At 42.2% G+C, this 23567-nt stretch overlaps 1 protein-coding gene across 12 annotated transcripts in view; it reads left to right on the top strand.

The window, feature by feature from the left end:
- The window catches only part of PLEKHM3 (pleckstrin homology domain containing M3), a 199452-nt gene that overhangs the window by 35128 nt on the left and 140757 nt on the right, over positions 1 to 23567 (top strand). For all 12 annotated transcript variants that reach the window (XM_007110648.4, XM_028481372.2, XM_055089768.1 and 9 more), the window contains exon 3: positions 12669 to 13604. In XM_007110648.4, coding sequence (XP_007110710.2) covers positions 12669 to 13604 — 936 coding nt within the window. The remainder of the gene's footprint in view (positions 1 to 12668; positions 13605 to 23567) is intronic.

The raw sequence follows: 23567 nt of genomic DNA, 5'->3' as shown, positions 1-23567 counted from the left end.
GTTGTTACGTCTCCTTTTTCATTTCTAATTCTATTGATTTGAGTCTTCTCCCTTTTATTCTTGATGAGTCTGGCTAATGGTTTATCAATTTTATTTATCTTCTCAAAGAACCAGCTTTTAGTTTTATTGATCTTTGCTATTGTTTCCTTCATTTCTTTTTCATTTATTTCTGATCTGATCTTTATGATTTCTTTCCTTCTGCTAAATTTGGGGTTTTTTTGTTCTTCTTTCTCTAGTTGCTTTAGGTGCAAAGTTAGGTTGTTTATACGAGATGTTTCCTGTTTCTTAAGGTAGGATTGTATTGCTATAAACTTCCCTCTTAGAACTGCTTTTGCTGCATCCCATAGGTTTTGGGTCGTCGTGTCTCCATTGTCATTTGTTTCTAAGTATTTTTTGATTTCCTCTTTGATTTCTTCAGTGATCACTTCGTTATTAAGTAGTTTATTGTTTAGCCTCCATGTGTTTGTATTTTTTATAGATCTTTTCCTGTAATTGATATCTAGTCTCATAGTGTTGTGGTCAGAAAAGATACTTGATATGATTTCAATTTTCTTAAATTTGCCAAGGCTAGATTTGTGACCCAATATATGATCTATCCTGGAGAATGTTCCATGAGCACTTGAGAAAAATGTGTATTCTGTTGTTTTTGGATGGAATGTCCTATAAATATCAATTAAGTCCATCTTGTGTAATGTATCATTTAAAGCTTGTGTTTCCTTATTTATTTTCATTTTGGATGATCTGTCCATTGGTGAAAGTGGGGTGTTAAAGTCCCTTACTATGATTGTGTTACTGTCGATTTCCCCTTTTATGGCTGTTAGTATTTGCCTTATGTATTGAGGTGCTCCTATGTTGGGTGCATAAATATTTACAATTGTTATATCTTCTTCATGGATCGATCCCTTGATCATTATGTAGTGTCCTTCTTTGTCTCTTGTTATAGTTTTTACTTTAAAGTCTATTTTGTCTGATATGAGAATTGCTACTCCAGCTTTCTTCTGATTTCCATTTGCATGGAATATCTTTTTCCATCCCCTCACTTTCAGTCTGTATGTGTCCCTAGGTCTGAAGTGGGTCTCTTGTAGACAGCATATATATGGGTCTTGTTTTTGTATCCATTCAGCCAGTCTGTGTCTTTTGGTGGGAGCATTTAATCCATTTACATTTAAGGTAATTATCGATATGTATGGTCCTATTACCATTTACTGAATTGTTTCGGGTTGTTCTTGTAGGTCTTTTCCTTCTCTTGTGTTTCTTGCCTAGAGAAGTTCCTTTAGCATTTGTTGTAAAGCTGGTTTGGTGGTTGTTCTCTGTTTCTTGTGTTTTTTTTAATTAAAATTATTTTTTTTCTCTTATTTTATGTTTCCATAGCACATTTTATTCTGCCGCGCATTACAGGTAATTGCTTGTACATTCATCTCCAACACTAGGTTGGCAGTTCTTTGATAAAATGAATTGTATTGTAGACAACTTTCTATCATATCAGGTATGAGCATATGCAGGGTGTTTGGTTGAACTCTGTGTATTGGTGCTTGGAAAATCAGGACAGCACAGTTTTGTTTGTTCCCAGAATGAAAATGGCCTCTCTTTCATTTTTCCTTACGTAAAGCTTGAGTCAAGTTGAATGAATCTGATTAGTATTAATACTGTCAATAAGAGCTATCACTTAATGAGAGTTAACTTTATACCCAGACCTGTGCTAAGAAGTATTCATCCATTATCTTATTTAATATTAATAATAGTTTAATGTGTTAGACTAAGAGATTAATAGTTTGCTGATTTTACAGAGCAGGAAGCCAAGCCTTAGAGAAGGTAACCTCACCCAAGCCCATCTGGCTAGTATGTGGTGGAGCTAGGATCCCAAGCCAAGCCCATTCTGGAGGCCACACATAACCACGCTCTAATACTGCCTCTCAAGTCTGAGGAAGCTTAGGCCTCATCCCCTCCACCACAGATAAAGCACAGTGTCATCTAGATTGAAAGTCTGGAGGTTGGAGTTCCACTCTCAACTTGCACACTCTGTGGTATAACCTTGGCCAAGTCACTTTGTTTCCTGGAACGTCTTTCCAAATCTGTTAAATCAGTTAGAATGCGTTTAGAAGCAAGTAATAGAAACTCAGCTGAAAGTGGCATAAACAGTGAGGCCATTTATCATCTTATTTTTTCACGTATCTAACAGATAGCTATTGGACACTTAGTGAATATCAAACACTGTATGCAGTAAACACTTAAGGACACCTACCTCTGGTGGCCCCAGGGTCATCAAGACCCAGGCACTTTTCATCTTTTTCCTCTGTTATCCTCAGTATATTGGTAGTGTCTCTTCTCTCCCTCATTTATGCAAGATGGCTACAGCAGTCCCAAGGATATATATCGGCCATCAAAGTCAGGAAGGGAAAGCAGGGCACTTCCTCTGGGTTTCTTCCCAGAGGACCCCAAAAGCACCTCGTCTGCAGCCAGAACTGGGTTGCATGCCTTCCCCTAAAGCAATCTCTGGCAAAGGAAAATGCAGTTACTGATTGGGTTAAACAAATCATGATTCTTTTTGTGGGGCAGGGGAGAGGCCATCTCCACAACTGAACAAAATTAGGGTTCCGTTGGTAAATAAGGGGGAGACAGTTGATAGGCTGGAGGCACCTGACAGTTTCTACTTCAGACAGGGCTGGGCTGAAGAGATTTCTAGTCCCTTCTGGCTCTAGGTTTCTATGATTCTGTGTTACCCAAAGATATAGCAATGGAATGCCACTTATCTTAAAATCTGGTGGCCTAAGTATGAGAGATTCTTTTATACTTAATTCGTATAGATTAACAAAGCAGATTGAGAAGCTCACGATGGCCAAGAGTGAGCGTCATTTGAAAGGTGACGTTTGGAAGTGTTTTCTGGGTCAAAAAGTTCTATAAGCACTAGAAATTACCCTTGTCACAGAAGGCAGAAAACCTCTGAATTTAAGAGGTTGGGTCTGTGATCTCCTGGTCAGGTTCACACTTGAGAATTGAAATTGACCAGGTCTGTGTTGACTTATGCACGATCACTGTTGCTCATAGCACAAAGAACTTAGATGGAAAAGATCCCCAGCTGGTGTGTCTAGCTAATGCATAGCTAGATATGTTATGGATCTCTTTCTTCTAGAGCCTGCACAGATACGTCTTTTCCCCTAGGTTAATGAAGGGAAAACAAATGGGATATTCTCTTTTACCCATAAAGAAAGATCTCCAAGGTAACTCACAGAAGAGATATCACTTGAGCCTAGTTCATTTCTACCAGAATAAGTTAACAACTATCTGTGAGCACTGCTGTGGCCAGCGCTGTGTGAGGGCTTATGTACCATATTGAAAACATACAAAGCACAGCCCTACTTTGGTTCCTGCAACATCATTCTCTTCATGTTCTTTGCTATGGACATTTGTGGCAGTGTCATGATTGAGTGCATCCTGTTAATTTCACTTCCCTCATGCGCCTCTAATGAGAACAAAGACCTAAATTTGGTTAATTTCCCCCTAGTCTCTGGCTTAAACACAGTTGAATAATAACATGAAACAAATAGACTTGGAAAACTTTTGTTAACCAGAAATGTAAAGAAAAGAGACTTGATTGTGGTCTACGATGTCAGAGAAGTCTTCATTGAGGAAAGGATGTTCCAGGTGAGCATTGAGGGTTGAGCACACAGCCGAGGTGGAGATGAACACAGGCTTTGTGTGGGGTGGTCAGAGGCTAAGCCAGAACAGGACTACATTTTGGAGAGCGGTGGGCTGAGATTATGGAGGACCTTCAAAGCCAGACAGAGAGAATTAACATGATATGTTTGGCAAGAAGCACTTGAAAATTTCTTGAGAGTCAAGATTAAAAGGATATTTTACAGAAAGTCTGGAAGCCGGCAGGGGCCAAGGGTAGTGGGGGGTGGGTTGCAGGGAATCTCCTTCCCTATAGCTTTTGTGTCCATGTAAAGATTCATCAGTTAGAAAGTCCCTCTTGGCCTCTCTCCCTCCCTTTGCACACTCCACCCCTGGGGAGGAGTAACTTACGGGCAACTTTAGGAGAGAAACCAGGTGTGTGTAACTCAGCCTCTACAGGAAGCACTGATTCTGGTCCGCTCCTCTAGGTCTGCTCCACCACCCGTCAGCCTTTCACGGGTGGTCCCTGGGAGGGGAGCCTGTGCTGATTCAGTGCTGTGGGTGACTCATTGGTGAGTCTGTGGAATTCTGGGGTGCTAACACACCTAAGCTGTGTCCTCCAACTGGCTCATGTTTTGATTTCTATGCGTCTGACTACCCTCTATCAATCTCAGTTGGCTTAGAACTTGGGTGAAAAAAAGGGATGCTATTTATTGGGTCCCCTCAGGCCCTAACAGTACGTGGGGTGGATTGGTAGATGGAAAGAATTGAAGAGATGGAAATGAGAAGGCTCTGTGGTCATCATAATGTGAGGTAATGAGGACTCAAATTAGGGTGACTGTGGTAAAAGAGAAAGTGGGACTTGTGAAGAGAGAAAGGAGGGCTGTCACTGGGCTATAACCTGTTGACAGGATCTGTCTGATTCACTTGGCGTTTCCACGATTCTAGCTTAGTCCTTGGTGCATACATTCGACAAATACTTATAGAGCCAGCCACTGGGAATACGAAGTGAGAGAGACATTCAGGTCTCTGTCTTCAAGGAGCAGTTCTTTGAACAAAATAAAACAATGTTGTAAGATAGAGAGGGACTGAGGGGGCCCGTTTAACTGAGGTGCTGAGGGATGAAGGCCTCACTGAGGATGGCACCTTTGAGGTGAAAAGCTGAGAGAGTTGAATAAATCTGTGGAGCTGGGGGGAGATGTCCCAAACCTAGGATACAGCAGCTTCAGAGTCCTTGAGGCCAGAAAGTGCTCGGCTTGTTCAAAACCCATGAGAGGCTTTTGGCTGGAGTGAGAGAAGAAATGTGAGAGATGATGTGAGGGGAGGTCAGAGCAATAATCAGAGGCCAGATTGTGCGGGACAGAAAGTAGAGGCGTTAGAAGAATCTGGAATCTGAAGGAAGGAGACAGATTGAGCCATAGAAGATGTAGGTTCAAGTGAATAATTTTGAATAGACACAACAAACCTTAGGATATTAGAAGACAAGAGGAAAAGAGATCCATAGAGGGGTAATTTTCAGATGTTATAGAGGAAGAGATTCTGAAGAAGAGGGAAAGAATTAGGTACAGAGTGGAGGTGGAAGGGTTAGCTTTAACAAGGAGGCAAGAAGCTGCTTCTTTTGAGACCAGAAGCTAAAATAGGAAACATCTACTGAATACTTAAGATGTGTCAGGCATCGTTCTGAGAGTTACTCATTTCTTCCTCACAATAGTACAATGAGGTAGGTGCTAATATAGCCCGTTTTAAAGATGATAAAACTGAAACTTGGGTTAAGTAATTTGTCCAGGGTTACTCAGCCAGTAAGGTCAGAATTATGATTTAAACTTAGGCCAGTTGGCTCTAGCACATGTGTTCTTAACCACTGTGCTCTGTCGTACTTGTATAGCGTATTGGTTAGTGTAATGTTGACGTGAAGCCAAGTATAGTATATGTAAAGGAGCTCCCTATGGTACACACAGAGATGGTGGAATTTGCAGTTTGAAAAGACTAAAGATGTGGAAAAATTGTTCTTGGATTGTGTTTGGGATCCATGAGATGAATTGTCAGGATTAAAGCTATAAAAGAAGTTGAGCAACATGAATCTGTGTTTGACCGGTGCTCCGGTCTGAATATTTGTGTCCCCCCGTAAAATTCGTACGTTAAACTTCTGACCCCTGAAGCGATGGAATTAAGAGGAGGCTTTGGGGGTGCTCAGGTCATGAGGGTGGGGCCCTCATGAATGGGATTAGTCCCTTTTATAAAAGAGACCCTACAGAGCTCCCTAGCCCCTTCCGCCATATGAAGTTATAGCAAAAAGACGGCCTTTTATCAACCAGGAAGCTTTATCTCACCAGTACCAAAGCTGATACTTTGGTCTCGGACTTCCAGCCTCCAGAGCTGTGAGAAATAAATTTCTGTTGTTTACGAGATACCCAGATTATGGTATTTTGTTATAGCAGTTGAAATGAACTGACATACCTGTGTTAATACTTACTTCTGTGTCTTCCTCGAGCATGCTGGTCTTAAATAGATGATGGTAACGATCCAGAGTTGGTGCTTAAATCTGGGAAGTCTGAGCAAACAAGTTTTAACTGTTGACTACGGAGTATAGAGGAAGGAGTCCAGTGAAACAAGGAAGAGACTTTAAGGGGTGAGGTGGAAGGGCTTCATGTTTAAAGGTCCTTATAAGGATGGAGTGGAAGGTAGGTGAGGTGGAGGAGTGAGAAAAATGAAGGAGTACTGCATTGGAAGTTGGAAAATACTTTGTGATGAAGAGGTCTAAGAGGTCTAGGATGTTACTGTTGTGGAAGAGAGAATTCGGTCTCTGGAATCAAGGAGGGGGAGGACCTGTGTTTATAAATATCCTAAAACCAGATGGCAAATACATAACATGTATCTTTTCCCACCTCAGTGACATCATGGTGCTTTTTCCCCACTGAGTCTGGATGTGACCTCAGCATCTTTCTCAGTACAGGGTTCCAGGCAGTCAGTAGCAGTCAGTGAAAGTTGCCTCCTGTCTCTGCATCAGACAGTGCCAGAAGGGGCTATTACTCCGAGGGTGCGTGGAGCTAAGAGCAGGCCATTCACTAAGAGGGGAAGTCCAGAAATTGGAGTTGAAGACTAGGGCTGAGTCCTGAAGCCTAGAGGTTGTAACTAACCCCAGAGAAGCGTGCAGTCTTGGTGGAGGAAGTGGGGCTGGCCAGTGAGTAGACAGACGGTTCTCAGGTTGTCTGTATCTGAGGGAGTCTAGTCACATTCTCCCATGCTCTAGGCTGTCATGTAGTGCTGGCAGCACCTGGGTCAGAGCTGTGAGGTGAGGTTGAACCAAGTGACACTGTAGTCTGGGAGGCTGGGGATGGGATCTGGAAGTCAAGAGACAGTAGCAGTTGAGTACAGGTCATTGGCACTGGCCATTCATGAAGAAGAGCCAAATCATAGAAGTGTCTTTGTTCTGAAGTGGCGCTATGGTTCCTCCTTTAGCATTGATCTGGAAGCCTCCTATTAGAGTCATTTGCCTAAACTGAACTGTAAGCACCTTGAGGATGTCTGTCATCTTTGGGTCTCCAATAAAGCTTAGTGTTCTACTTTGCACATAGTTGGTACTCAGTAAATGTGTGTCCAATTGCTTTGCTCCCTTAGTTTTGAGCCCATGTATAGTTGTAAATCCTGTTTGCTAGGCTTTCAGATCTTAAAATCATCTATCCTTTTAGCTAACAGTAGCCTAGATAACCTGTAGAGAAACTGAAAAGAAAGATGATGAAGGGCAAAGGAAATGTAATAAATCTGTTGAACTTTGAGAGGCAGTCCTTTTGGGCTTGTCTAGGACAGAATGTGATTCTGTAGCATCATGGTACTCCATTCCCTCTCTACTTCGGCTTCCTTTCACATTTATTCATCTTGTTGTAAGAACTTAAATGTTTCCTTTAAATTTGCCTAGATAATTTTGATTTGGAATGCTGACACCACATAGGCTTTTGAGTTCTTTGAAAATGTTAAAACGCTGCTCTTTATCTTTCATTTTAAACTATTGTCTGATCTTTGAAGTCCTTTTCTTATGACATCATTCATGGGGCTGACTCAGGCAGTTCGGACTTTCTTGATAAATTAAATGTTTACCTAAATGTTTCATTTATTGTGATCTGGGACATGGTGGTTTTTAAAAAAACAGAATTGCATAAAGTAACCCAAATGGAAGCACATTTTAATTACATATGCTAATATATGTGAACATGCCTAATTATTATTTATAATATTATTATTACGTATGTATACTGTCTAAAGGCTTCCTATCAGATGCTCTACAGTCTGGACAGAAGGATTGTGGGTGCCGGGATGTGGAGGCAGAAACTTTTTAAAATCATTTCTTATTGATTTTCTTGGAATACTTTTATTATATAACTTAGTACATATTTGATGAGTGTGAAATAGTATCTGCAATATGAGTCATCAGGGTGGTGTAGCCATAGAGCCATGGGGCTTCAGAGGAGGACAGTTGTGTTCAACTAGAGGGGACAAAGAAAGGCTTCAGGAAAAGGTGAGATTTTATACTAGCTCTCACGTATGATGAAAACATGGACAAGCAGAGATGCAGGGAAATCTAGGCAGGGAGAACAGTGAGAGAAAATGCCTGAAGGTCGGGAGGGGCCAGTAATGGAAGCCACAGCAAGTCCCCTGGCTGGAGTGTGGGGAGTGGAAGAGAGTGGCTGCAGTGTGAAAGGTCCCTGGGGAAATTCAAAACGGAGGGGTCAGGCTAACATCCTCTGAACCTCCTAATCAATCTCCATATCCCTGCAAGTAGGACAACCACCTGTAACATATTCTTGCATAAACAACAACAACAACAACAACAACAAAATACTAACTGGATCTTGAGATCTAAGTAGCAGATGAGGGACTTCCCTGGTGGCGCAGTGGTTGACTCTGCTCCCAGTGCAGGGGACCTGGGTTTGATCCCTGGTCAGAGAACTAGATCCCACATGCATGCCACAACTAAGGACCTGGCGAGCTACAACTAAGGACCTGGCGAGCTGCAACTAAGGAGCCTGCCTGCTGCTACTAAGACTTGGTGCAACCAAAAAAATAGATAAATATTTAAAAAAAAATAATAAAATAAGCAAATAGCAGTTGATGGAAAACCTGGGAAACAGGAGCATTTGACTGATACCGTGAGGATACACTCAGCCAAATCCAGAATGTGAGAAATTCTACAGGACAAAGGAATGAATTTCTTCAATAAATACATGGCATGAAAAAAAAAAAGGAGAAAGAGGGAATTGTTATAGATTTAAAGAGGCTTAAAAGACCTACCAACCAAATCATGGTGTGGACCTAAATCGAGCAAACCGTCTGTGTAAAGAAATTTTTTGAGAGAATCTGGGAAAATGTGATACAGACTGGGTATTAGATAAGAAATTATTCACGTTTTGGGTGTGAAACTGGTATATATATATATATATATATATATTCTTATCTGTTAGAGATACAGCCTGAAATATTTACAGTAGAAATGATAAAATGTCTGCAATTTGCTTTCAAGTATCCCAGCAAAAACAAACAAACAAAAAACAATAAAAAGCAAGAGTTGGAGAGGAGTGGGAGAGAGGAAACAAGAATAGCGGAAACCTGATGACTTTTAAGCTAAGGGGTGAGCCCACAGGTGTCCGTTTTACTCTTCTCCATGCCTTTGCCTGTGTTTGAAATTTTCCATGAGAAAATGTGTTAAGGCCAGTCTAAGGAGTTTGGACTGTATTGTGTAGCACCAGGAAACTTGTGCAGGGTTTTGGGCTGATGAAGAGGGCATGGGAAAGGTTATGAGTGATCCAGAAAGGTTACCCTGGTAACTGAGTGTGCCGTGGTGGGGTGCAGGGGGAGGACTTGAAATGGGAGCCCGTTTAAGATCTTGATTAAGATGGTGGCCTGAGAATGGGAACTTTTTCGAGAACAGAAAGAGGAAATAATGGCAAAAGAGGAACTCTTCGGTGGGTTGGCAGTACAGAAATGAATCAGGTTCATGAGGGGGAAAAATCCCCTCTTCCTCTTCAATCAGTAGCAATTTTTGTCCTTAAGCCACTGCGCTGGGTACTGTGGGACCAGGAGGAGAGGGAAAAGGGGTCTTTGTTGAGGAGGAACTGACCCAGGTCTTTGTAACTAGCCACAGTGGAAAGCAATGGGGAAGCAAAGAGTTCTCAAGTTCTTTTTGTTTATGTTTTTGTTTTTGCTTCTTGCTGTTTTTCACAAGGGAATTACTCTCTTATGGTTTCAGTATGAAATTTACAGACACAGTGATTCATTTTGATCACCTTTCTCTATTTTCATTGGGGAAACGGTGATAATCTTTGTCAGCTGTTCTACCTGAACCATTTATGATATTAATTAAGACAGAGATAATATTGTTCATTCGTGAAATGGAACACTTTAGAAGAATGTATGTGATGAAATGATATGGTCCGGGGAAACAAAAGTTAAACTATAGTAAATTAACGAAAGCTTAGATTTAAGTATATAACTTCTGATTTGTCAATAGCAAAAATATTCAAAATAAACTTCAGATTCAGTAGAAAGTAGCAGCAGCTAGAGATTAAAGAGAAATGGTAGTTCTCCAGCCCTCTACAGTCAGATAATTAATACTTCACACACAACATATTAATAAGGTTTGATATAAACAGGCCCTCCAGAAAGGAATACATGCTGAGAATAGTTTACTGATCACATCTGTTCTCTTCTTTTCCAAGAAATTACACTACAAACTGCAGCCTATAAGGATGGGCCATTTCCTATGATTAACACCCCTCTTTTCTATCTCAATTTAACATACCTATTTAGAGAGGGCTGAGCCGAGGTGGGGAGAAAATATTGAAACACAGTGCATTCTTTACCTTATTCTGCAGCAAGAAGGTGGGGGAACTTTTGAGACTCCCTGTTAGACTTCTATTCAGTCCACCCAAGCTGGCATCTGCCACCCTAGCTTATACAGTCAGAAAGGAGTGAGGTTTGCTTCTGGCTTGGGTCCAATTATAGTTAGAATTTCTAATTCGTGGAAGCTGTTGTAAAAAGCTCTCAGGGAGGAAAGAAAAGGAGAGGAAAATTCCTAGCTAAAAGCAAGAGAGATGGTTTTTATTTTATTCGGGGATGCATGCCTGAGCTGTTGGGTCACAGGAGGGATGGGGATGGAGAGACGCGAGGTTATGGGTCTTATTATGGAAAAAGTTGAACTGTCATTGGCACCTGATGGAAATGAGAGGAGGAGAGGCGGCATCAGTGTCTCTAACAGCACTGCCTCTCTTACTGCATTATCAGAAAAGAAAACGGAGAATAGGCATCCATTATCTCTCTCTGCAAAGGGATTAGTGTGGGTTGCAAGAAATTAATGGCTTTTGAATTACCACAGAAATACGAATGAATGCCAGGAGCAGAGATGTAAAGCAGGTAAAACTGGCTTTTCTCTGCCGCGTTTCTCTCATTTTCTCTTTCGGTTTGCTATTTTAAGATCTAGATCTGTGTTACTCTTTTTTTTTTTTTTTCCCTCCAGCCAAGATCAGAAATCATACCCTTTGGGAATGTGATTTCTCTTCTTCAGGGAGTGACTCAATTAGTTTATGACTGTCTCTGACGTGTGTCAGCAAAAAGATTGAGAAACATCTCAGAAATGAAAAGCTCTACTAGGGAGGAGAGCTCCCTCATCTTCATGCCTGATGAAAGTATCAGGACATCTCCCAAGTGACAGTCCCCTTTTATTAGAGTATGAAATTTGTATCTGTTGCAGCTAATCATTGATTGAAGATGGCATGACCAGATGAACTTGTGAAACACAGGGGAAGAGGAGGGAAGGGAATTATACCTATTATATGCTGGACATTATAGTAGAAGCTTTATTTCTATTCTAATTCAACAAGTACTTAACTAAGTACCTACTGTGTACCAGGTATTACACTATGTGCTGTGATATAAGGATGACAGGACAGGCCTTGCCCCGTCCTCAGTGGAGCTTACAGACTAGTGGCGAAGACACACTTCTTTAAAAATTATAAATTATTATTATTATTATTTTTGTGTGTGTGTGTGGTATGCGGGCCTCCCTCTGCCGCGGCCTCTCCCGTTGCGGAGCACAGGCTCCGGACGCGCAGGCTCAGCGGCCATGGCTCACGGGCCCAGCCGCTCCGCGGCATGTGGGATCCTCCCAGACCGGGGCGCGAACCCGGTTCCCCTGCATCGGCAGGCGGACGCGCAACCACTGCGCCACCAGGGAAGCCCTAAATTATTTTTATAATTAAAAAATTATAAACTGTATTATAATACAGCCTGATGAGAGCCCATTAGAGAGGAATAATATAGTAAGGATCCCAGATACCGACCGAGGGATGTGTCTGTGCAGGCGAGGGAGTGGGGTTGGCAGAGTCAGGACAAACTCTCTTTCTGGAAGAGAGGATGGCTGAGTGAAGGGTAAGTGTGTCCTAGCTGGTGGAAGTGGTGGGAAAGGGGCATTGCAAGCGGAGGGAACAGCATAAGCAGGCTCAGAGGTGAGAGGAACCGCTACGCAAGCAGAGATCTAAGAAGTGAGTAGTCGAGGCACGGCTGGAGAACTGGTTATGAGCCAGAAGGCTCATGGCCTGGCCTTGAAGACTGATGGGGGCATCTGAGAAACAGGAGTTTATGAGAAGTGCAGTGCACTTCATGCTCTGGTCTTTCCACTGGCCCTTCCTGGCTTTACCTACCTAAAGAAAGATGCGTATTAGCAGGGAGTTAGGTCAGGTGGCAGGAGGAACATTCTCTCTCTCGTATTTGGTACTCTGTAGAACGTTATCTAGAAAACAAGAAATCCTGGCAAAGCGCAGTTGTTTCATGGGCCCACATGGCATAGTCCCAGTCGTTCGGTGTTTCTGTTTTCCGAACAGACTTCTGCATGTCACATTGACCATGAACCCCCAACACCCCCCTCCCCAGTACTTACTCTTGAGCCAGAAGGATGTCAACCCCTGATCTGTTAGGTTTCTGGCACCCGCCTTTTCATCTCATTCAGTTCATTCATATTAATGGATTAATATGTTTCTTCTTTTTATTTTTTTTCCCTTTCTTTCTAGAACACAAGCAGGCATTCCCAAACATTCTGAAAAAGGGTTACCTGGAGATTCGGAAGGACCATGACAGTTACTGGCAAAGCTGTTACGCAGAACTCTCCCCCTACAGCTTATACTTCTACAGCCTCGACAGCAGTGGGAATCAAAACCTTTATGCCACGTACCAGCTGTCACACTTCCAGAGCATATCTGTTCTGGGCAACCTCGAGGCCAGGCTGGTGGATACTGTTCTGTATGACAACACTCAGCTGCAGCTAAAGGCAGAGTCGCCATGGGAGGCTTTGGACTGGGGGCAGAAGCTTTGGGAAGGTGTGCACGCCGCCGCGCCTGCTTACATGGCACGGCCAGAGGAGCTGGCTGACCCACCGGGGCTCAGTCATCATGTCGACTGTCCACAGAATCGTTGTTTGCAGAAGAAATCCAGCGAGCTGCTCGTGCCATCCCCTCTCTTGGATAGCCCCAGAGAGTACCAAAACATCCTCAAATCGGGGACGCTGTACAGGCTGACCATCCAGAACAACTGGAAGGCATTTACGTTTGTCCTGAGCAGGGCCTACCTGATGGCTTTTCAGCCCGGCAAGCTGGACGAGGATCCCCTGCTGAGCTACAATGTGGATGTGTGTCTGGCCGTCCAGATGGACAACCTGGATGACTGTGACTCTTGCTTTCAAGTCATTTTCCCCCAAGATGTCCTCCGCCTCCGTGCTGAGACCCGACAGAGGGCCCAGGAGTGGATGGAGGCTCTGAAAACAGCTGCCAATGCGGCAAGGAGTTCAGAACAAAACCTGCAGGTCACGCTGAGGACCAAACCCAAGGATCAGATGGGTGGGCGTGAACTCAGGAAGAACAAACGCCAGTCTGTGACCACCAGCTTCCTCAGCATCCTGACGACTTTGTCTTTGGAACGAGGACTCACTGCTCAGAGTTTCAAATGTGCAGGTATGAAACAGATTTTCAGCCTAAAGCTCATTAAAGAACAATCCTGAATCCCACAATTGGAATTCACTTTAAAAATCCCCTCAAGAGACCAGTCCTAGCTACCTCTTGTTTAAAAGGCCTCTCTCCTTTAAGGAGTGTGCTATATTAAACCATCTGTCCGTCTTCATGCCATGCTGGTGAAGTAAGTAGAAGCAGCTCTTAGCTCCCCACTGAATCAGAATGACTTGGCTGAAGCATACCAGGCTAGAATTTAGGCTTCCTGAGTCTGCTGTGATGACATTTCCTCTGCCTTCTTAAATAAAGGTCACTGGGAATGTGGATGTCACAGATTGTCTCCTAAGAGACATTCAAGCCCAAAGCTGACTACTAGCACTCCTTAGGCGAGGAAAATGTCTATAGTCAGTAACTGTCAGTGATCATGACCTTGTCAAACCCTGTTAAGGTAGAATCCAGAAAGTCAGCCTTGACAGAAAACCTGGAGGTGGCTAAGAGCAGGGCTAAGATGATTCAGCAGATGACCTCTGAGTCACGATGGGCCGATGCCTCATCCTGGGGAAGCCTGGGGCTACTGGAACTGCTGTGGAGGGTGAGACACAAGGTGGAGGCCAAGGCAGTCATCTGTTAGTTCTTAAAACCCTATTACTGCTTCTCTCCCCTACTCACCATTCCTCTCACCCTCCCCCAGACAGTAAACCAGAAAGAAAACAACCTGCACTAAACCAAGTCTATATATCTCCTGTAAATGAAATCAAGTTATTTCAGTAAACCCCACAATTTGTCACAAGAAATTTACCATGAAGGTAGCTTTAATTGGAAGCCTGATTTGGAAAATTTCAATTCAAGTGTATCAGATTTAAGTATGTTGTTTAGAAATGAACAGGAAACTCACCACCAGTCAAGACTAAATTTTCAATTTCGCTCTTGTTCCTGCACTGAAAAGCCAAATAGTGGTGGCACAGTGAAACTTTGAATTGAAAAATAATTTACCCAAAGGGGAGATTAAGTAAATCATCCCTGCTTTGTCTGGAGGGCCTCGGTAACTGGGAAGCAGACACTTGCAGGGTGGGATGGGAGAGACCAGCAACGCTGAGCCGATAAAAAAGCCGTACTAAGTGAGGGCTGTATGTGTGCAGGCATGAGTGACCTTGTGTTAAGTCAGCCAGCTACTTTTGGAAAATGCTTTTGAAATAAGGAGATGCTGGTTTTAGCACAGTTTTTAGAAATTATTGACATTTCAGTGTCTTATTATACTAGTGCATATATTATATTTCAAAGTTCAGCCATTCAACAATAATTTATAAGTGCTTACTCTGTGGACATGCTGGAATTATGGTACACTCCTGTGGCTTTAGACTGCTGAGAGGGGCAACAAATCTGCTTTGTTATTGGAATCAGGGAGAACAGCTCAGCTTAATTTTCAAGGTAGAGACCAGAGTATGAATCGGGAAACTTTCTAGTAAAAGAGGCAAGAAAAGCCTCAGGTGTTAGGAAAGATGGTCCCTTTGTTGGCTCCTACTTCACCTTCCTCTCCTAAGTTTGCTTCCTGATAGAGTGTGCCCTGCCCACATTCTGAACCACCTGAGTAGCATTTCTGACGCTCAAAGGAAGGAGAGATGCAGGTAGAGGGTACCATTCAGCAGGTCTATCACACCTAGCAGTTGGAGAAATTAAAACAGGAAAAAGGCATAGAAAGATGAGTAGGAGAGACAGGGAGAAGGAAGCTAAGTGGAAAAGAGTAGGAAAAGGATCACATAATGGGCTGGGATAGAACTTGGGGCAGCCGCTTTAGGGTCCATGTTTTAGGATGCTGCCCTTTGCTGTGTGAATCAGGTGCTCACTGAATAGCTGGCTGGAGAATAGGTTGGGGATGGGTGGTAATAGGGAACCTAGGAGACAGGGGTAATGTAGTCTAAACTCCTTTGCTGCTCAGCTTTTACCTTCATGCTTTGGTTTGGAGTTCTAATGGGGCACAGGTAGGTTTCTCATTTGGCATGGGGAGAAGTCAGTCCTAATTTGTACAGTGTGGCTGATTCTCAAGTAGAAATTTTTAATTTCACTTCAGTGCCCCTCTTCCATCAGAAACTGCTACGCTCTGTTGCTTTATGGTACACGTGGGTTATGGGTAAGCGTGCCTGGAATACCGGTTTCCTACCTCAGGTAGGACTACTTCATCTCCTGCAGGGGGCAGAGTCTCAAAAGAAAAATATCAAAACTTGGTAAGCAAACCTCTGAATGTTTTCTAAATTATCTGGGAGGCTGTTTATTATATCAAAGATTATTATAGCAGATGGAACTTTAAAAATTGATTTATGTTTCTCACAAACACAGTTAATCTAATCCAGCTGTTTATTCATTTAGTACTTGTGTCCCCTAACTTTTTATCCTCATAAAAACACACATTCAGTGAAAAATCTGGTTGTACAGCATGTTTACCTCCCAAACTGTCAAAAAGTCCAGTAAATCGTTTTTAGTTGAATCTTGGCTTTATCATTTTAGGGAGAAGCTAATTCACAGTATTTCGTGGTTTAAGGGAGCCTCTTTAGACTACAAGTATTTATGTCCACTTAGTCCCTCCCCCTTTAAATATTTTTGATGAATAAACTTTAAAAGTGGAAGATTGCACTGAGCAGCTCTTTATCATGATGTCATTCAGTTGCTATTTGGGGGAGCCACAAATGTTGGCTTTTAAATCTACAAAATAGTGCAGTTGGCCTCACGTCGCTAAATTCTTTCTGTAGGTGAAGAATTTTCTATATCCTTTTTTGAAACTTAAAGAGCCCTTGCAGAGAAAATGGACTCTGACCATCCCCAAATGCCTGAGGTTACGGTTTTAAAAATACATGCTTGTGCATAACTGTGTATTTCTTAACATGTGCTTGAACTTTTTATAGTTGTATTTGATTATGTGTGGTTTGTTCCATGGCTTCCTCTCCAGATCCATGGCTGCCCTGTATTAGGAAACCCAGCTACAGCAGTCTTCCTGCTGTTCTGGAACCTACCTTGGTCATTCATGTCTCCAGGGCCTTTATATTTGCTGCTCCTTATTCCTGAGAACATGCCTTTGAAAATTAAGTTCTTCCATTCATTCTACCATTTATTGTGCGCTGAGTTTCTGACCACATGCCCCAAACTTAGGTGCACCTGGACGAGTCAGTGCTGCGAGAAAGCAAACGTGGTCCCTGTCCCTGCCTTCATGGAACTTGCAGTCCCCTGGGGAAAACAGACATTAATCAGATACTCACATCACCAATGCCAAATGGCAACTGTGAGCAGGGCTGCGGAAGTTAGGCCCACAGGTCAGATCAGAGAGCTGTCAGAGGTAGTGCCATGTGGAACTCGGTGAAATTGCAGACAGTCATTTTTGACCTACAAAAAAAAGGGCAGTTTGATAAGGTTGAACTTCATGTTTGAGCCTGAAGTCCCAGAACGTTCCTGAGCAGAGGAGCACGTGAGGAAAGTAGTATTTAAGAACAGTTAATTTGCTGGTGCTTTAGTACAGCTTTACAGAAACACATCTGTAGCAGAAAATGAGGAATGCTTCTTTATGAAGTCACTGGTTGGGATTCAAAATTATGTTTAGCAATGGGGCATCTGTAGTGTTAAAATATTAATGCTAAAACAAATGACTGTGCAGCTTATTAAAATATTTATGGGGTGTGTACCTGTAAGTGGTTCTAAGTGAGGTTGTTCACAAAATGCTGTATAAATTCAATTATAAGGCAGTAGCCCGGTTTTCTTCTGGAATTAGACATGTGTACATATCTATTTCCCCTCAATAGATGCATGGTTTTCTTGGCACTAACACATACAGATTTTTTCCTCTAATTTCCCAACAAACAAGAAACCTAGCAATTGTGTATTGTGATAAAAGGGCCCAGGCCCTTTTTTATAGATGCTACAAGAGATGCAAAGCTCCGGTCTTGAAGTGTCTTACTGCTTTGTAATCTGAAGGTGAAATCGGACAGCCCACTGTGGGGCAGTGTTCCTGATTCTGAACTGAAATTGAAAATGTTAAGGGAAGAGACAGCAAGAAAACAGTGAGCTGAGGGGATCCCCTCCACCATTTCACACTGTCAGTTTTTATGGTTTTCCTCCTTTGGCTGCTGTTTAACCTCTTGGGACTGCTGTTGGTAATTACATCTCTCTGGCATTCAGAGCATTTTGCTTTCCTTTTTTTCCCCCCCAGCCCTTGGGAGGGGTAAGCTCAAGGGGAGTGGGGGGGAGTTTTGCTGTGAATTCTTCAGCCATTTAGTGCAAATTCCTGTAATTACCGGCATTGTGTCCTCTCTGAATGGCACATAATACAGCAGAAGCCATTCCTAATTGAGACCTTACAGGAGGTACAAATCCTCTCTTTGTTCAGCCTGACAAATTAGTGCCAGAAAGTGGCAGGGTCCGAGTGGGAATCAAAGGCAAGAAACACAAAGATGGAACTTAAGGCTACAGTAATAACCCTCTCTTGTCCTGAAGGGAGAAAAGGAATGACCGATGAAAAATGAAGTTTTTTTTGTTATAAATTCCCTTGACATGACAGCACCTTGGGGCTGCTCTATTTATTTAGCAAAAGTGATTAAATAGTAATACAGCAGGACTGCCCATTGTTTCCACGGGTGCCCCCCACCTCACAGACCCCTGCTGCCTCGGCTAATTGATTGACAATGAACCTCTGATAAAGAAGTATGTTGTTAGGACCTGAGGTGGGGGGAGCCTTTTTTCCCTCTCTTTGTGTGTCTGAGTGAGTGTGAGTGTATGTGTGTGTGTGAGTGTGTGTGTCTGAGTGTGAGTGTGTGTGTCTGAGTGTGAGTGTGAGATTTCCTTTTTGCTTGCGTTACACTCCAGTTTTTCTTTGCCCCGCCCCTTCTCTCCCCTTCTTCTCTCCCCTGCTTCCTGCCACCCCTCCACCCCAAGCTTTTCAGCAGTTGCTCCCAGCCGACATTCACAAGCAGGTAGTGAGGAATGAGGATCCTAGTGCAGGCTTTTTTTTTTATCTTTGGAGCAAATTTCCTCCTCTCCCCCTGGTCCATTTAAGGCAGAACAGCTGTGTGAGAAGAGAGACAAGGGGAAGGGGGCTGATTATTGGTGCTTTAAGGTCAGAAAAGTGTTCTTGTTTTTGTTTTTTTAGTTTCTCATTTGTGGGAACGGATGTCTGAAGCTAGTCTTTCAACTAAGAAGCTGTGCACTAATAACATTTACATGTGTGTGTGTTTTGGAGGTGTTGTGGAATAAGAAATGAAAATTTGAATTATTTAATCTCCCCTCAGTTCCTGAGAAGCCAAGATTGATTATTTTAGGATAGAACCTGGCTGCTGTGGTGTAACTCAGCACCCCAAGATTGCTGTAAATTGTGGGAAGATGACCAAAGGCCTCTAGGCAGATAATTAATAGCCCCTGGTTATATATGCCCAACTAGCTAATCTGAAGCTAAATCCCTAATTTAACTCTGTTACAGCTGCAAAAACAAATCATTTCAAGCCCCTATGAAAGCAAAATATATTAAACAAACAGTATCGACCTTGTTAATACCACATGGCATTTCATGTGATAAATGAGGGCGTCTTTCTGGCAAAGGCCTGTTTTATGACATCGTTTAGACATAAAGGATACCTTTACCCTGGTAATATAAGCACCCCTGATAGAAAGTATGGAGTGGTTAATTATTCATTAAATAGCTGCCAGTCTGCAAGTAAGCAATATTTCTGAGTTGGGCATAGTTAGTTACTTATTGGCCTCAGAGTAAATCATGCAGAATGGCAATTCTTAAGAAAAAGAGAAATTGAATTTGGGAACTAATTATGCATGTGAGTCTAGGTAAAGAAAGGTCTGTAGGTTTTCAAGTGCCAAGAAGGAAAGTTATACAACTTATAACTTATGCTCCTGAAAAAGCAAATTCTAGCATAGCCAAAAATCTGTTTTGATTCCCGTGTGAAAAATTAGGGTATCCTCTAGTAGCCAAAGTGCCAGATCTCCTAAGGAAATGAGAGACAGAAATAAAAAGACATTGACTTTCCATGATATCTTCAATTCCTATCTTTACTACTATTTTCAAATTTGTCTCCCACTTATTAGGGTTAGTAATACAGTGAAGATTTATTTGACTTAAGGAATAGGCAGTTAGCCAACTGGAGGAGAAAAAAACAATTAAGGAAGATTCAGCTCTGCCCCTCAGAACATATAAATAGCTTGGATAAATGAGAATTGTTTAGTCCATTATTGCCTTCTCACTTTGTATTGTCTAAGTTATTTTGTTTTTGAGTGTATTTGATTGTTATCTCCCAGAGAAGTAATCTCTAGTTAGTTAGTTAGTTAGTTTTTTGTGCATGCTGGAGGGCTAAGTTTTATTTCCCCAACCTTGAATGTGACCACGGAGGGGTTGCTGACAGTAAAATCCTTAAGTGGAGTTTTAGTGGAGGGTTTATTTCAACAAGCATTTATTAAACCCTTCATGTACACCACACACATGCTCTACCAGGCACCTCAGCATATCTAAGTGGGAGCGAGGTGCAGGCTGTGCTCTTCAAAGACATCTAGAATAACTACCCCCCAAAAAGGGTAAGGGGGGCTGGATGGGACTGAGAGACAAAGGGGTCAAGCATCATGGCCACTGGTTTGGAGACCCATACATCCATGTCTGAGTTCATGTTAGAGAATCCCTGTTGTAGAGAACTTGAAAGCTCTAAAGGGTGTCTCTCCTCACTCCCGCATTTTAAACTTTATCCTCCTACTTCCTGCAGAATTAATCTCAGGGGAACATCGCCTCAGCTTTTAGTACCATCTGTCAGAGATAAAAGTTGAATTTCTGTTATGTGCTCATTAGGTAGTAGGTGCGATGGGAGATATAAGACAAGCATAGATGTGGCCTGCACCCCCGGGACTTTATAGTCTGGTTGAAAATGCACAAAGGAAAAATGAGGGATTACTAGGCAGTTAAGTCAGATCCATGCTTAGTGTTCAGAAAAGCATTTGACAAAACCCTCAAGACAGAGAAGCTTGGGTTATCAGAGATTTTAGTTACGTCATTTTGTGAATGGTGAATGATTGGCAGCTTTACCCAAGGATTATTGACTAATGGATTCCTTTCAGCCTAGAATGTTGTCAGTAAAGGTACATGATAACAATGAGAAGCGGCATACTTTAGTAATTAAGAGCGAGGACTCTGGAATCAGACTGGCGAAGTTTCTAGATCTGCTACTCACTAACTCTGTGACTCTGGGTAAATTACTTAACCTCTCTGTACCTCCATTTAAAAATCTCAGATGTGAGAGAATAATCCCATCTACCCCAGAAGTTTGTAGTAAGAATGAAATGGGTTAAAAGGGCTTGGACCAGGGCTTGGCACATGGTAAGTGCTATATAAGGATTAGCTATTTTATTATTTGCCCACATAGGACAATAATTACCTGGATAAAGATATCATAGGCATACTTAATCAAATTTGCAGCTATCTCAAAACTAGGTTGGACAGCTAATATGTTGAATGAGAGAATCAAGATTCTGAAACAAGCTAGAGGAATGGACCAAACAAGGTGAAATTTAGTAGGGATTAATAGATAGAACTATGCTTATATTCAGAAAATTAAAGGCAAATATAGAAGGTAGGTTCTTCTGGTCTCATGCTCATGTGGGCATGCAGGTGAAGCCATGGGGAAGCCAGCATTTGTGCTGTTGTGGCTACACCAAATGCGTTCACAAAGCAGGTCCAGAAAGAAGAGAACACGTCCTCACTGTGGCCAGACCACACCTGGAGATTTCAGTTATGGATGCTGCTCTGGAAGAACAAACAACCACATCTGTTGACACCTGATAGGATAGTGAAAGGACTAAAAACCATGCCACACAAATGTAACCTGGAATAGGGAGGACACAAGTCGTCTCCACATTATTTGAAGGCTGCCATTTAGAAGAGAAAATAGGCTTACTTTGTGTAATTCCACTGGATCAAAGTAACAGAAATGCCCAGAGTGGAATGGATTTTCCCTTATTGAAGAGGGTTTGATGGCCATGGGTGAAAATGAGTAGGGTGGCAAGAGCCCTGGCCAGTGAGACCAGAAGAACCTCAAGGCCAGTCACCTAACTTGTCTGAGCTACGTGTTCTCCTCTGCAGGATGAAGAGATTTATTAATTCAGCCCTTCTGCAGATATTTATTGAAGTTCTACTATGTTCTAAGCACTATGCTTGATGTTTAGTGAACAAGATAATCCCACTATGTGTCCTCACAGAACTTGAAAATTGGAAGCCAATTAAATAAGTAACTATAGCACACGAAGGTCTTTGAGTTTCCTTCCAGCACTTCCATCTGTCTGGGATATTTTAGAGGGGATGGTTTTGCTCTGTATGGTCCCTTTTTTATTTCTCATTCTGTGATTCTTTGAATGTCAGTAGAAGATTAGGGGAAATTAGATTAATGTGATCGATCCTCTATTTAAACCTCATTTAATAAGTAATACCTTTTTCCTGTGGGTAAGAGAATTTAAAACATTAGAAATATCACTTGACTAAGAGGACAGGAGATGGGAATGTTTTTTTTATTGACTCTGATGTTTGTCATTGGATAAATTACTTTTTTGCAGTCTAAGTTCCTAGGTCCAGGAAATTCATTTTAAATAAAAATAAATGTATATGAAGAATGTGAATACACACTGAAATAGTACCATGACTATGGAAGAAGAAGAATGTTATATAATTTGGGTTTTGAACTATTTCACATCCTAAAATTCAGAGAGATTTGATCACTTTATATAAGTAGGCCGTTTGATTTTATAGGATATAAATTTGCTTTTTTGATTTATTCCTGGTATTCTCATCATAGAAGTCACATGTTGGTCTTTGATATGTTTCAGAAGAATAAAATCATTTTGAATTTCAGAAGATAGGGATCTTTTGATAGACCTTCCTGAACTTCATAGGCCATAGCTGTGCTATCTTTTTTTTTTTTTTTTTTTTTTTTTTAAAGCTGTTCATTTCTCCTAGTCTTTGTTGCTATACTTTGGTCTGGAAAGTTCTTGTCCCTTTTTGTAGCTTCCTTTATGGTTAACATTGTTCTCATCATGTGTTCATTTCCGGCTAAACTTCTAAAGTAAGTGTTAATATACTATTGGACTCTATGTTGAGTTAAAAGTTTCTATTTACTGACCTTTCATTGGGAGGGAAATTGGTCTTGGTGTGGTTTTAGGACAGACTGGGGTAAGTTCTCTTAATTTCTAGCTAAGTTCCTTGAAAAACTAAGCTTTTCATGAAGTCCTAAGAGTAAGAGCTACTGGAGAGGTTTTCTAAAATCCATTATACTGCCTAAAGGCAGAAACATACTTAAGTGAAAAACTTGCCATTTTAAAAATACATCTCTAGATAAGGAAATCTGGTAATATCCTAATACCAACTTATTTCTTGCGTTAATATTTTCATCTAGTCATTCATTCATTCAACAGACATGGGCCACATACAGTCCCAGAAATTGAGGCATGGGGGTAAACTAAAAGTTCATTTTATTTTTTATTTATTTATTTTTTTTTGCGGTACGCGGGCCTCTCACTCTTGTGGCCTCTCCCGTTGCGGAGCACAGACTCCGGACGCGCAGGCTCAGCGGCCATGGCTCACGGGCCCAGCCGCTCCGCGGCACGTGGGATCTTCCCGGGGTTCCCCTGCATCGGCAGGCGGGCTCTCAACCACTGCGCCACCAGGGAAGCCCTAAAACTTCATTTTAGAAGAAGAAAATATGACTGTAGACAAGACTTTATATCTTGAAATATGCTAATATAGAAAATGTTTTCATTAAATTATATTAATAAAAAACAGGGGCTTCCCTGGTGGCGCAGTGGTTGCGCGTCCGCCTGCCGATGCAGGGGAACCGGGTTCGCGCCCCGGTCCGGGAGGATCCCACGTGCCGCGGAGCGGCTGGGCCCGTGAGCCATGGCCGCTGAGCCTGCGCGTCCGGAGTCTGTGCTCCGCAACGGGAGAGGCCGCAGCAG

This window comes from Physeter macrocephalus, chromosome 2, assembly GCF_002837175.3.
Source record: "Physeter macrocephalus isolate SW-GA chromosome 2, ASM283717v5, whole genome shotgun sequence".
Taxonomy (NCBI): Eukaryota; Metazoa; Chordata; class Mammalia; order Artiodactyla; family Physeteridae; genus Physeter; species Physeter macrocephalus.
The sequence above is the reverse complement of the archived record's forward strand: the minus strand, read 5'-3'. Positions and strand labels throughout refer to the sequence as shown.